This window comes from Euprymna scolopes, chromosome 21 (genome assembly GCF_053919585.1).
Source record: "Euprymna scolopes isolate OS-2025 chromosome 21, ASM5391958v1, whole genome shotgun sequence".
Taxonomy (NCBI): Eukaryota; Metazoa; Mollusca; class Cephalopoda; order Sepiida; family Sepiolidae; genus Euprymna; species Euprymna scolopes.
In genome coordinates, this window is record NC_136502.1 from 25,618,259 (window position 1) to 25,632,553 (window position 14,295).

A 14,295-nucleotide genomic window follows, 5' to 3' on the forward strand; every position below is an offset into this window, starting at 1 on the left:
TACTGTATATAATAATTATTTTATATTATTTTTTGAATTTAAAATACTCAAATTCCTCAATATCATTTGTTATTTTATCGTGACTAGCATGAAGTTAAATCATTAACTGAAAGCATCCAAAGTAAATCAGCAATTTACAACAAACCATCCCCAAAGATGACAAGAAAGGAAACTTCACAAAATAGAAGTCGGACTAATATACAATGTGATTAAGGAACAGGTAAGAAGAAGTTTTTGTTTTTAATTTTTTACAAATACAAATTTTAATTCATAACAAATGTATATATCAAACTTTTGTCACATTTTCATTATAAAAATAACATAATTTTTATGACTTCAAAAATGTTTTTATCATTAGCTAAATCATTTTATCTATATTATTAATTCAATTTCATTTCCTATCAAGCAAAAAGCATTTAACATTGTATTTCCATCATAAAGTTTCTGTTTTTTTTCTGAATGAAACAAATTATATTTAATTCATTTTTGTTTCAATATGATTTAATATTTATTTTATTGCATTTTCTAACTAAAATTTAATTATATAAAGCAATAAAATGAAATCAAAATGCAAATGAATTTTTTAATGATTTCTAAGTTTATCTCTAAATATTTTTAACGTTTTTTAAATTTATTTCTAAATATTTTTAATGTTTTCTAAGTATATTTCCAAATATTCATAATATATATTTTTTTTATTATTAGTATGCTCTTTTGCTTTTGTATTTCAAGAGATGTTTACTTCCCAGTACTGCAATTTTCCAAAACAAAGACGGCTGCCAGCACAAAAGACAGAGATGAAGCCAATGGGACAGACTGTCAACTTCCCAAGTGATACAACCATTATGGCCAGGGGATTCTATACACCAAATATTTCACAAAACAATAACAACAAAGAGTCTGTGACAGAAGATAATAACGTTTGTTATACAAGTCTCTTGTCAACAGGAAATATTTATAGAAATCCAAGACCTTTACCCCCAGTACCTCACTAAAAAAATTTTTTTATCACTATTTGGACAAAATGCATTATTACTACTACATATAATTTCATAAAAAAAGAAATAGAGTCCCATAACAACAAAACATTTCACACATATAATTGAATCATATAAATTAAAATGTTGAATAATGAAATTATACTTTAGTATTTTATAACAATAACAATTAAAATTATTAGACAATAACTTGTACACTTTTATAAAATATTGAGTACACTTATTGCTTTATTGATTCTGGTCTATACTAAAATGGATGACTATTTGAGAATGTCAGGTGCTGTATGTGCTTTCCACTTATGTCAGCACTGTTTCCAGTCATCCTGGATTTCTCCTTGCCACTGGAGTTAAGCAGTGCTGATTCAGGAGAGTATGGTTAGAGATTACACAACCCTTGCTTCACAATTACATGTGCAGGCACCTTTACAGACGGTATCCATCACCTCTCAAGACTGAACCCTTATTATTATGATGATCATCATCATTATTATAGTATCTATTTCAAAATATACATTCAAATAAAAGATTTTAATTCAATTTTCAACAATTTCTAAAAATTTACATTTTTAGACTGAAAATTATTTGTAAATTTGAAATCCATTTTCATTGAAAAACAAATCTAATAAAACACTGTCAATGAAATTCTCCAATGAATTTAAACTAAGACAATTGCACTGTAATATATATAAGCTGATAATTATTTAAAACAAGAACAAAACATACTCACATATTTACAAGTTTATTTTATCCACAGATTTTCAAGCTGTAATTGGTATAAATTGTTGTACATTTTTTTATATGCATCTTGACACAAAGACCTATTCCTACACAGTCGTTGAGATAAAGGCTTTTCAAATATAGATAGAGAGAAAGTAGCAAATGATTTAGTATGAATAACCAAACATACTGAAATGCATTTTGGGAAATCAATTAATTTTTTTTTTCTTTTTCATGGTTATTCTAAAAACATCCTTATATATATTAAGATATCACAAAAATGTTGATTTCATAAAAAAAAAAAAAAAAAAAATCATATATCTTGTAACCTCAGTCCAGGTTTTGCATAAAGCATAGCAGTCATCACATAGTGTAGCAGCCATTACACACTCAACATATTCACTAGGATTGCTGGTCCCTTTTTTTTCATCAATTAAAGAAAGCAAGCCACCAACCGACTCTTAAATAATAAAAACAAAATAGAAAACAGCAGCTGCAGAAATTACAATAAGGATGTAGTTTTCAGTTGGGTTGAAACTACAGGATATTTAAAAGAAGAAGGTGAGTACATTGAACAATGTTCTTTGTTTTCTCTTTATTTATGATAGTGATGTGATGGATATATAAAGAAAAATAAAACATTTATAAAGTACATTTTTTTCATGAATTATATAAAGATTTTATGAAATAAGATATTTTTAATTAATGTACAGAGAATATACTTTTAAATAATGAACCAATTTAAAAGTAAGAAAACTCAACAGCACTTGATACAACTCCAGGAAATTTAAGATAGAATTATTATACATATTTCAAGCATATTTATTTTCATCAACTAATATTATGTATATACTTTTCACTTTGGAGACTTCATGTGGATAACAACTATTTAATCTGTTTGTATTAAACAAATGAATTCATACCAATATTCATGAATAATTACAAAATCATGAAAATTTAAAGATTATCGTTGCAAATTCTGTTTTTGTTGCATATAATTTCACACATTTTCACAATTTATATTGATTACTTAGATATAACTATTCAGACTTAAAAACATTTTGATCAGATTATTTTGCAATTTGAAAATGGGTTGAGAATTGGCAAGCTAACAAATATGGCTACTATTTAATAATACAAATAAGTATATTTTATTGAAAAAAATTAACATGATTTTAAGAATGTCAGTGTATTCAATTTCTTGATTCTCAAGCCTTAATGAAATCATTTTAATTAAAAAAAATGATAAAAGATTTATTTAAATCCAAAAATTTTCAGATCTTATTTTAATTTACTTTCCAATTCATATAATGTAAATATTTACTGTATGATTTTGGTTAATATATAAAAAATATATGAAATTAGCATTGATAAATAAAATCCATTTAAATTTTAAAAAAGTTAATGAAATTGGCAACATAAATAACACTGATATATCTTTTTTTATCATAAATATAAGCATTTTTGTTAAAAATACTTTATATTCATAATCTACTATTTCATATTTTAAAGTCTTTTCATAAATGTTCATAAGGATACTAACATAATATTATATTGAAGATAAACTCAATTTTAATTGTATTTTAATTAGATTCATATGCAACTAGCTGTATTTATTAGGAGTTATCTGGGAGTCTTTTTCATTTCATTTTTTTTAAGTATGCTGTTTGTTTTTATCAAATTCTTCTTATTTTTTTTTAAATAGGATTTTGAAAGTTAAATTTAATTATTATGATATTATTTTTTCATTAAATTATTTATTAAACTAAATTAACATTATTTTAATCCATATTTACAAGTGTATTAGATGGAAATATCTTTCAAAATGTTCAAGCTATCAATACATGTAGGTTTATCAAGAATATTAAAGCCAGAACTGACTTCCTATTTAACAGTTGAATTACTTTCGAATCCCTTTTAAATTTGAATTGATCATAAAGAAATGATATTTTTACTGTTAATAGGAATACTAAAATGGCTAATAAATTCATGATAAGACAAAATGGATTATAGTGAATTTAATTTTATATTTAAATTTTTTCATGTGATTAAAATTTTTATTTTATGTCAATGCATTTTCATCTTAAATATTTATTAATCTAAATAAACAATTCAGTGTGTAATTCAAAATCACAGATTTGCAACTAAGCATACACTGATATATACAAAGTTGTTTTATAATTTTATTAATGTAGAGATTTCTATTTTAAAATATATGTAAACTTTTCACAAAGTTTAGATATGTTTTAAAATAGAAATTAGAAGATAAAAATATTATAAGTTTTTAATCAATTATTTCATAAAAACTGAAAATTCAAATATACTTAACTTTATTTACTTTTTTTTTCTATTTCAGTTATGATAAAATTGAATTCATCAGATTCTTTCCAGAAGCAATCATACATAAAAATGATAGTATTAACATTTATTTTGATATTTCTACACATTTGTCATGGTGTGGATTTATCATTTAAAGTTGAAGAAGGCAAAAGTCCTGGCACTTACCTCGGAGACATTGCTGCCGATTCTAATGTGATGGATGATGTGGCCATACAAGATCAAAATCTCATTGCATTCAGTCTTATGGAACAGGATGGAACAAGCAGCTCTCCATTATTCCGAATTTCTAAAAATACAGGAAAACTTTATACAGCACAAACATTGGATGCAGAATCATTGTGTACTTCCAACAAAGAATGTTTTGTGATGGTTGATGTTGCTGTACAAAAATCAAAAAGAATCATGAAGATTTTAGAAATTAAAGTAATAATTCAGGATGTAAATGACCATCAGCCTGAATTTCCTGATAAACAAGTAAACATTGAATATTCAGAGGATGTAGTTCCAGGAACAAAGGTATCAATTCCAAACGCCATTGATAAAGACGTAAGTCAGAAGAATTCTCTTATTACATATTCTTTAAAAAAACTGAAGGAAGAACCATTTCAATTGTCAATATCTAAAAAGGTTGATGGAACATCAGACCTTAGTATAACATTAGAAAAAAGACTTGACCGAGAAGTTAAAGGTTCTTTTATGATTCGAATAATTGCAAAAGATGGAGGATCTCCTCCAAAAGAAAGTATTCTCTTGGTACATATTACTGTAACTGATGTCAATGATAATCCTCCTGTTTTTTCTCAAAGCGTCTACAATGTAACAATAAAAAACAAACCAAGTGAAACTTCTTCTATTGCGACTTTATCTGCCACAGATTTAGATTCTGGTAAAAATGGAAGAGTCACTTATCATTTCAGTACAAAAACATCTGATGTTGCTAAAAGTCATTTTAAATTAAATCAACAAACTGGACAAATTTTCTTAGAAAAGAAATTTACTTTGAGTAATGTATTAACACATAATTTGTATGTTGAAGCTAAAGATGGGGGCATACCACCATTAAATTCACTTGCAATGGTTTTGGTTAATGTAATCAATCAACAAAACAATCCACCAACAATTCATCTAAAATTCCTGTCAGCATCAGGAAAAGATTCAACATCAGTTTCTGAAGACATTGAGGTGGGAAGTTCCATTGCATATGTAAAAGTGACTGATCATGATGTTGGACAAAATGGAGAAGTGAGTTGCAATCTGCATTATGATAAATTTAAACTACAAAGTCTCGACACTAAGAAATACCAAGTAATTGTGAAAAAAGCATTGGATAGAGAAAGAGAGGCAAAGCATGAAATTATCATCAGCTGTCAAGATAAAGGATCTCCTCCACTGCAAAGTAAGAGTAAGTTCTCCATCAAAGTCACCGATGTGAATGATGTAAGGCCACAGTTCTCTATGGAGACATTTAAGTTCTTGATTGAAGAGAATGAGAAGTCGAGATTTTCTGTTGGCTTCATCAATGCAACAGACCCAGACCTGGGAGTTGGAGGGAAACTCACCTATTCTCTGCTCACAAATAACAAACAGTTTTTACCTTTCAAAATCAAAGATGATGGCATGATTTCAGCCATTATGTCACTGGATCATGAGTTTCAAAACATTTACAAGTTTCAAGTATTTGTGAAAGATAATGGAATCCCATCTCTCAATAATACAGTCAACGTCATTGTTGAAGTGACTGATAAAAATGATAATGCTCCGTATTTTACATTTCCCAGTGTCAATCCTTATAACATGGATGTTGTATATTACCGGCATCATTCAAAGAACATCACTTGTGTAAAGGCAGCTGATGGAGATAGTCAAGAGAATGCATTTCTAAAATATGAAATAATCAGAGGCAATGACAAGCAGATGTTCACCATCAACCAGTACACTGGTTTGTTAACTTTCAATCGGGTGCTTGCGCAACAAGATGCTGGTTCCTATGAGCTAGTGTTTGTTGTCAAGGATAGTGGTAGTCCAGTTCTATCAGCAACAACTAGTATGTTTTTCACTGTGACTGTAAGCAACAAGACATCAGAAATGCTAAGTGCCGTTCATACAATCACTGAAGATAAAGTTGATCTTACATCAGTCATTATTATTACGGTTGTAGCAGTGACCGTAGCAGTCATCATTACTGCTTCAATCTCGGTATGTATCATTCGCTGTAATGATCAGAGAAATGTCACATATGCCCATGCAATGGCACCAACCAATGTGGGTGTTGTTGGTCCAAGTGGCAGATATATGAGTGATCAGAGACATTTGATGTGTCCTTCAAAGCAGGGAATATCTTGGCCAACTGCTGTCAATGTAAACCAAAGTCAAACTGATAAAATAAGAAATGCACACATAAACCAAACCAGCAGAGAAGCCAATCCTCTAGAAAAGCTTCCCAGTCAACAACAAAGATCAGCCTCTTTACCACAAACTCAAACCAGGATACATAACGAACAACAGGTATTTACAAACTAATTTTTATGTTATTTTTTAAATCTTTTTAGTGGTGCACTTTGTATATTTTTATTTATTACACATAATATTAACTTCAAAGAATTCAATATTCCTTTTTATGTTTTTTACTATATACTTTTCAAATGCTGAAAATGATTACTAATTTTATTCAACTTTTTACAACCTGCTTTTTAACATTAGTCTACCTTCACTCTAAAATTGCACTGCATTAGCAACTATATTGTATTCTATATATTGTAATAATATGTGGTATATATGTTTATAGATTTACACAAATTAATTCAAATTATAAATTCATCAAAACATATTTTTCATAGCCAATATAGTGATCTTTTAAAGAATAAAAACACCAACAATTATTAATAAAATTTTATTTTATTGTCAGACATTTTTATAATTAGTTAAAAAGAAAAATTGAATAAAGAAATTTAAACAAAAGGCACAACAATTTTATATTATGATATTGTTAATTTTCAATTTATTGTGTTGTTCAGAAAGTTGATTGATTGTAGCAGTTGGGTCTTTAAACTATACATATAACTGTTATAATTTTGGTATGACTGATATATTGTCATAACTTGCAATGCAGTTACCTTTGGTAGATACATCTTTTATTTTGTCAAACATATTGCCAAATGTGGACAACCAAAAACTGCAGTTTTTTTTAAAAATCACAAATGAAGTTTAAAATTAAATAAAGTAACTGACAAATTTATCAGACTATACTAAGATATGATTAATATAAAGAAAAGGGGTTAAAGGGTATTATATATTTGTTTTATTCACTTCATATTAGGCCGAATTTAAAAAAAAAAAAGTCTATATATGAAAATATGAATCATCTGCCTGGATCATATGTTAAATATATTATTCAGCATGTAACAGACAGATGAGAAGTTTTGTTTTATTGTTAAATATTTGTTGCTTCTACGTTTCTGTGCAAATGATGGCCTGTTTACATAAATATGTAAGAGATAATTTCTACAATATATAAATAGGAATGTATAGATGTATTACAATAGAAAAATTCAAGCATGAAAAGTAATACGGTTAAGCTTAAACATGAAAAAGTAAAAGAATAGTTGTTAAAACTGGAAAAGAAAAGGACAAGATATTCTAGTAAAACACATAATAAATTTATAACTTAAAATATTGCAGCATTAAGAATTGATTATATAATGTTGAATTAAATTTTTTTTTCATGTTTAAGCTTAACCATATTACATTTCATGTTTTTTCCAGGCTTCCAGTAAATTCACTTGTTCTTTGTTTAATTTCAGTCTTATTTTTTGTACTCATAAACATAACATACACATATGTAATAACAATGTACGGCACTCGTCTGCTTTCAATAAAATTCCCCCCAATTATCTCCTTTTCATTCTTTCATTCTCTCTGTTTCACTTGTTGCTTTTCTTTTTGCGAGAGCAGTGAATTGGTAGCAACACTAATCGCTGAAGCGGCGTGGTTACTAAGAAAACCAGTCATACAAAACGGTGCTCACCTCCATACGTTTTTTTAAGATTTTGAACACCAGTAAATTCATCATAACTTTTGTTTTACTGAACGAAAATTAAATTTTTTTTCATAATATAGATGAAAAAGTGATTTATAAACTTTAATAATTGTTTGAAATTTGGTCAAAAAATGAGTGAGTGGTGAAGCTTTAAAGCAGTTCTAAATGACTAAAACTGCCACTTAACCATATATTCAAACATTACCATGTTTGAATGATGAATGTATTAAATAAATGATGAATAATAAATTAGGGATAAATGTTAAAGATATAAAACTATATTACTACCAGAGTGAAAAGATTTTATTTCTGGAGGTTGACTACATAAAACAAACAGACTAATATATAAAGAAAAGTTGGATTCTCGCACATAAAAATATACATTGTGCATGTCTTTGTATTATAACCCACTAGAAATTTTAAAGTAATGTCAAGCCAATCTTCTTAGGATAGGAAATTCTCCATAGAGTGTCAAAATTATGTCTTTAGATCAATAACCTCCACTGAACAGACATATTTTATGATAGAATAGACCAACCGTGACTTGATGAGTCAGTATTTGCTATAAATTCAACTTGGAATGAGTCAAATGTTGACAAGAAAAAATAAATAAGACTCTAATACTGAAAATGTTTTCAATTTATTCTAAATTCGTTTTGTCAGATATTTATATCATAAAAAATATGAACATTTTTTTATAATTTTCATACTCTCTAAAAAAACATTAAAAATGTAATTAATTCATTTTTTTTTAATTTAGAATGTTGGTACATAGATTTAAGTTATTACTCTGATTAGATAACTTTTCATATTAAATGTTAATATCCCTTTTAAAGACTTGCAATCTTTATCTGAGATTTGAGTAACAAAGATAATATTTTCACATAAAATATTATCTTACTGCATTTCTTGATCATTTTTGGATAGATCTGTCTCAAACGTACATACATATATGATCCTTCATTTAAAAATTATCATCATTTTAATCATTCATTGATCTTTTATACATTTAATTTGAAAGATCTGAATTTTTATCTTTTTAATTCTTCAGTCGTATAAACGTAAAAACAGAAGAAAATATGCCTATCATAAAACTTTATGATCAATATTATGAAGATTAAAAAATATCTTTATTTAGCTTCACTTAGTAATCACATGTTTACTTATTTGATGCATATTTGTAATAAAGAAACATTTTTATAAACTTAAAAATTCTCTACTCAGCAGAATGTTATTCATGATGAAGTGGCTCTTCCGACAAGTCTCAAAAATAAGTCCCGTCAACTCAGTTCCTCTGAATATCTCAATCATTCTTCACCCAAATTGTCTCGTAGTAATAGTAGATGTAGCAGAAAGGAAACAAACCCAAATCAAAATGAACAAATTACAGGTAAGTAAATTATTATGATTCTCATATCTTTTGTTAATTGATAATGAATTTGTTATTGTTCTTTTGTGTCAGTTCAACTGAATTTCATTTTTTTTAAATAGAAATTAAATTTTGTCATTGTAAAATTTCCTAAAAAATCATGATGTGGAAAGGAGCATATTAAGAATTATGAATGTTATTCATTTTTAGAAATCAATTTCAATTTTCTTAAAATTGTAGTTTCCACAATATATTCAATTTTTTTTTTAATGTTTCAATAACTACCTTTAAAAAATAACTGATTTCCTTATAATTACAGTTATTTTTTATAACATTTGATGAAGCACCTAATATTTATTTTAACAATATTTTTTTAAAATCTATAAATAATTATGTCTAACTTAACTTTTAAAATATAATTAATGAGCTGAAACATTCGTCAATGCAGGGTTTCACAAATGTTTCTCTTCTGCACACCAGTTCAAATAAAAAAGTGCATTATTCAGGTTTATGATGATGATGATGATGATGGATAGATAGATAGATAGATAGATAGATAGATAGATATTGGCTAATAAATAACCAGAATGCTATAGCAAAAAAACAAAACAAAAATCAATTGTTTAATATGATATTCAAATCTTGAAAGATGGCATAAAATATTGGAACAGAAGATGACAAAATTAGAAACAAGGTAGTTTTTTTAATGTGGGAAATATGCTTCTCCTTCCAAAAACCACTCTGGACTAGAACAAAAATGCCTTACTCTAGAAGAATTTCTCTTCCTTTGACCGAGAAAAGAACTGAACACTATACTAAAAATTCAATAAATAATGTTTTGAAAAGTAGTTTACATAATTATAACCTAAAATTCAATAATTAAAACAAAATCAAAACATTTTTATATTTAATAACAAGAATTTTATGTGTTGTATAGGTCCATAAACAGTTGATTTTACATAATGAATGCATCAGAATCAAAATAATGAAATTGATCAGTATGGAAGAATTATCTAGAAAAAATTAATATAAACACTTGCTTAATAATGTCAACTTTACAGATAATTGAATAAAAATAATAGAAACTTAATTTGAAAAAAAAAAAAAAATGAAAAGTATCTTTGCAAAAATTTCTTTTATAACCAATCCATTGTAACATGCATGTTTTGCTACAATTTGTTTTTCTGTTCAGCAACTTTTTCAAAGAAAACATATGCTATATATTTAGTTGGGGTGTACAATGCAGATCTCCACACAATAATTGCAGCAATTTAGAAAGATTTCATTAATTACCAAATAGGTGTTATTTAACTTAAAAACTATATAACTTAATATTTACCATACTACAAAGTTATTAAAAAAACATTTCTATCTCCTTCCATTTACAAACCATAATATGAAAATGGTTAAAGTGTATGCTATTTATGTTAAACTAGTGGTGCATCTGGCTTTGCCCGAGCATAAAATACACTTAAATATGATATTTTAATTTGTCCAGATTTCGTAAATCTTATTATAGAGTCAGAATTTCTAAAGTAAAAAAAAAAAAAAAAATTGGGTGCCAACAGTTAGAATCAAAACCTAAACTGTAGCATTCAAAGCTGATGACGTTACCACTGTACCAACGTGACACGCATATTATGAACTGATTAAAAATTAAAAATAAACTTAGATGGATGTACAAAATGTATAACGATTTTTTCAATTTTTAACCATTTTTGACTCCTTAAATACTATTTTAACTGGCTAAAGACCCATAAAAGAACAGTCTGTAACAATCCAATCATCTGAGGACTCTAGCACCGCTCTGCAATTTTTAGTTTTAGAGGAGATAAGAGTTTGAAAATAGGGAGGCAGACAAACAAACAGATAGACATATAGCCTTTTATATATTAGATTTACATGGAAAAGTATAAACATTAAATAAGATTTTCAAAATAAATTTTATAATCTTAAATATTGTTACAATGGAATGATAAAATGTATCTCTTTCTCAGCTTCACCAGTTTTATAGCATAGGAAAATCAAAGATTGGTTAAGACTCAAAAACAAAATAATAGAAGGTTTACAGTTGTCAAGTGGTTTCATTGTTTGATTTAACATAGATAAAACCATCTTAAGATATGGTATAAGCCAGTTTGCTGCTTCTTTGATGTAGTTCAGAATACAGACAGACATAATCTGCATTATAATATACTAGTAAACATATGCTCCTGATTGCATATTTTTGATAGTATACATAATCTAAGTGTTGAATTTGGAATTATTGGAATAAATACCATATTGTCAACAGAACAAATGGTTAATATTATAGCTTGAAGCAGTTACATTCGCTATGTAAACATTATTTTCTTTCAATACATTATAAACAAAATATACAATTTTAGAATTTTTTTAGACATGAATGTGTCTGAAAAAGTATTATTTTTTTTATAAAACATCATTGAGATGTAAAATAAAAATCAGATTTAGGTAAGAAAGTTAAGTAAAGCAATTTCTAAATTAAATACCCTGACTTTTAATTTAATCATTTTAAATAAGACTTAGAGAATTATTAATAACCAATACGTTCTGTATAGCTAAAATGCAGCTGAAATATCATTTTTTAAAGTGCTTAATCAGTAGTCATTACATTTATTCATTTTCAAGGCATTATAAATAAATTACTGTCTTGTGTTATTTTACTTTTTGTGGTTTGTAAATGAAAGGGAAAGCGGCGAGTCATATTTAAAAAAAAAATTTAAAATGACCCCGCCCCCTTTCTTCTATTTACAAACAGAGAAATAGAAATGAAAATTGTAAAAGGGACTTGCTGCTATTTAGGATAAAAATAAGCAAAGTACATGTTTCTAAAATTATATCAAGCTGATGTGTATGTTTTTTACTATAAATTAAGCAGTTAAATAGTATTTTATAATTTTTATTTGTTTACAGATGTTTACACTTCCCAATACTGCAATTCTCCATCAAAACATAGAGGACAGTCATCACAAGAAACAGAGATGAGACCATTGGGACAGACTGTCAACTATCCAAGTGATACAACTATTGTAGCCAGGGGATTCTATACACCAAGTCTTTCACAAAACAATGACAACAAAGACTCTGTGGCAGAGGATAGTAATTCTTCTGATACAAGTCTGCCATCAACAGGAAATATTTATAGAAACCCAAGACCCTTACCACCAGTTCCTCATTAAATTTATATTTTTTCTACCTAAAATCAGCATAAATTTAATATAGTTGGATATTCAATATTTATTAGATGAAATATGACTCTAAATACAATACATACTAAAAGGAACAAAATTATATGATTAAAAATATAGATTGTTGAATTTTAACGTAAGTTTACAAATTATATATATACTTAGCAGTCATCAGTAAGGAAAAATATAGTTTGGAAATGTTATAGTGAAACAAAGAATAATAAGAACATAAACAATTTATGACATATTAAGAAATTTCTAAAATAATTTCACTCCTATTTACAGTTTTAAAACAAGTTAATATTATATTTAATATAGTGCTACAAATAAATATTCATACATACATTAGAGAGACATTGATGTTAAAGCAATGAAAGCCATTGTCCTGATTGTGTGTGTGTGTGAGAGAGAGAGAGAGAAGTAGAATCAGGAGAACAAAGAACTGTGTGAAAAAAAGAGCATCTTGGGAGTTTGAAATTAATTTTTTAAAAACAAAATTTTATTCAAATCTTCATATATATTTTATACTGGATACATGAAAATTTCGAATTATTTCATTAAAAACAAAATAAAAACAAATAAAACCGAATGCAATTATATTCCTGCTGAACAGTAGTCACCACTTATTGTAGCAGCCATTGCACACAAAACACACACAACAGGATAATTGTCTTTTGTGTTCATATGGAGGACTCAACCCTGTATGGAATTTCCAAAGAGCAGCTGTGAAAATTATAATGAAAATTTAATTTTTATTTCTGAAGACAAATTTTCATAAAATAAAGGTAAGTAAAGTTTTTATTTTTCTGTTATTATTTTTCTCTCTCTGTTGGATTTATAAACCACTGAAAATGCAAATAGATATACAATCTAATTTAGAGTTTTTAATATTGTTAATTTTTTTTAGTGTTATTTTGAATACTTTTAATTCAATTGTAAGCTTCAAGTATTTTTAAAATCATATCTTATTTTGATTATTTAAAAAATTTTAAAAACTCTACACAAAGTGGTTTATGTAATTATATATTTATCTATAATGTTAGCAGTTGTAATATTAACCAAGACGATTGTTCATTTGCCTTTAAATATATTTTTATATGAAAAATATATTTTTTAAATTTCGTTTCACATGTTATATTTTAATTTATTTTTGTTTAAAAATATTTCAATCTTATTCTCAGACAAAGGATAAACATGCTAGACATTTTTCTATATATAAACATGCCTGCTATAAAGATCTTATATATATATATATATATATATATATATATATATATATATATATATGTCTCTTTCTTTCTCACAGATACCAGCACATGCAAAACAAAATAATTTAATCTGAAGAGATTTTTATTACAGAAATTTTGGGCAGTCATAAAAATAAATTGAATTAACAGCTATTATTTTATATTTAACTTAATTATTTTATAGGTAATCAATTTAACATTTTAAATGTGAAGCAATATTAAAAGGAGAGTTTCCTTATATAGGCTTTAACCAGTACAATATGATCTAACAAAATACTAGTTGGAATTTTGATTTTAACATTAATAAATTAAAAAAAATTAATTCAAGTGTAGAAAAATGATGTTTAATATCTTCATTAATATATTTTTAAAGGTATCC

The 14,295-nt window shown here is 26.5% G+C and overlaps 3 protein-coding genes across 5 annotated transcripts in view; all 3 read left to right on the forward strand.

Annotated features, from left to right (window-relative positions):
* LOC145242963 (uncharacterized) overlaps positions 1–2,028 on the forward strand; it is a 13,604-nt gene extending 11,576 nt beyond the window's left edge. For 2 of the 3 annotated variants that reach the window (XM_080106076.1, XM_080106075.1), the window contains exons 3-4: positions 88–220; positions 733–2,028. In XM_080106076.1, coding sequence (XP_079962202.1) covers positions 88–213 — 126 coding nt within the window. In that variant the 3' untranslated portion in view covers positions 214–220; positions 733–2,028. Of the gene's footprint in view, positions 1–87; positions 221–732 lie in introns of those variants that run through there. The other variant, XM_080106074.1, reaches the window with a different exon arrangement.
* Positions 1–14,295, forward strand: part of LOC145242749 (protocadherin Fat 4-like) — a 212,420-nt gene that overhangs the window by 82,027 nt on the left and 116,098 nt on the right. Inside the window, exon 17 of the mRNA XM_080105891.1 lies at positions 706–831. Coding sequence (XP_079962017.1) covers positions 706–831 — 126 coding nt within the window. The remainder of the gene's footprint in view (positions 1–705; positions 832–14,295) is intronic.
* On the forward strand, positions 2,022–13,125 carry LOC145242892 (protocadherin beta-2-like). The gene is made up of 4 exons (XM_080106000.1): positions 2,022–2,276; positions 4,072–6,560; positions 9,316–9,481; positions 12,395–13,125. Exons 2-4 carry the CDS (start codon positions 4,074–4,076, stop codon positions 12,658–12,660), a joined length of 2,919 nt encoding a protein of 972 aa, XP_079962126.1. The 5' UTR covers positions 2,022–2,276; positions 4,072–4,073; the 3' UTR covers positions 12,661–13,125.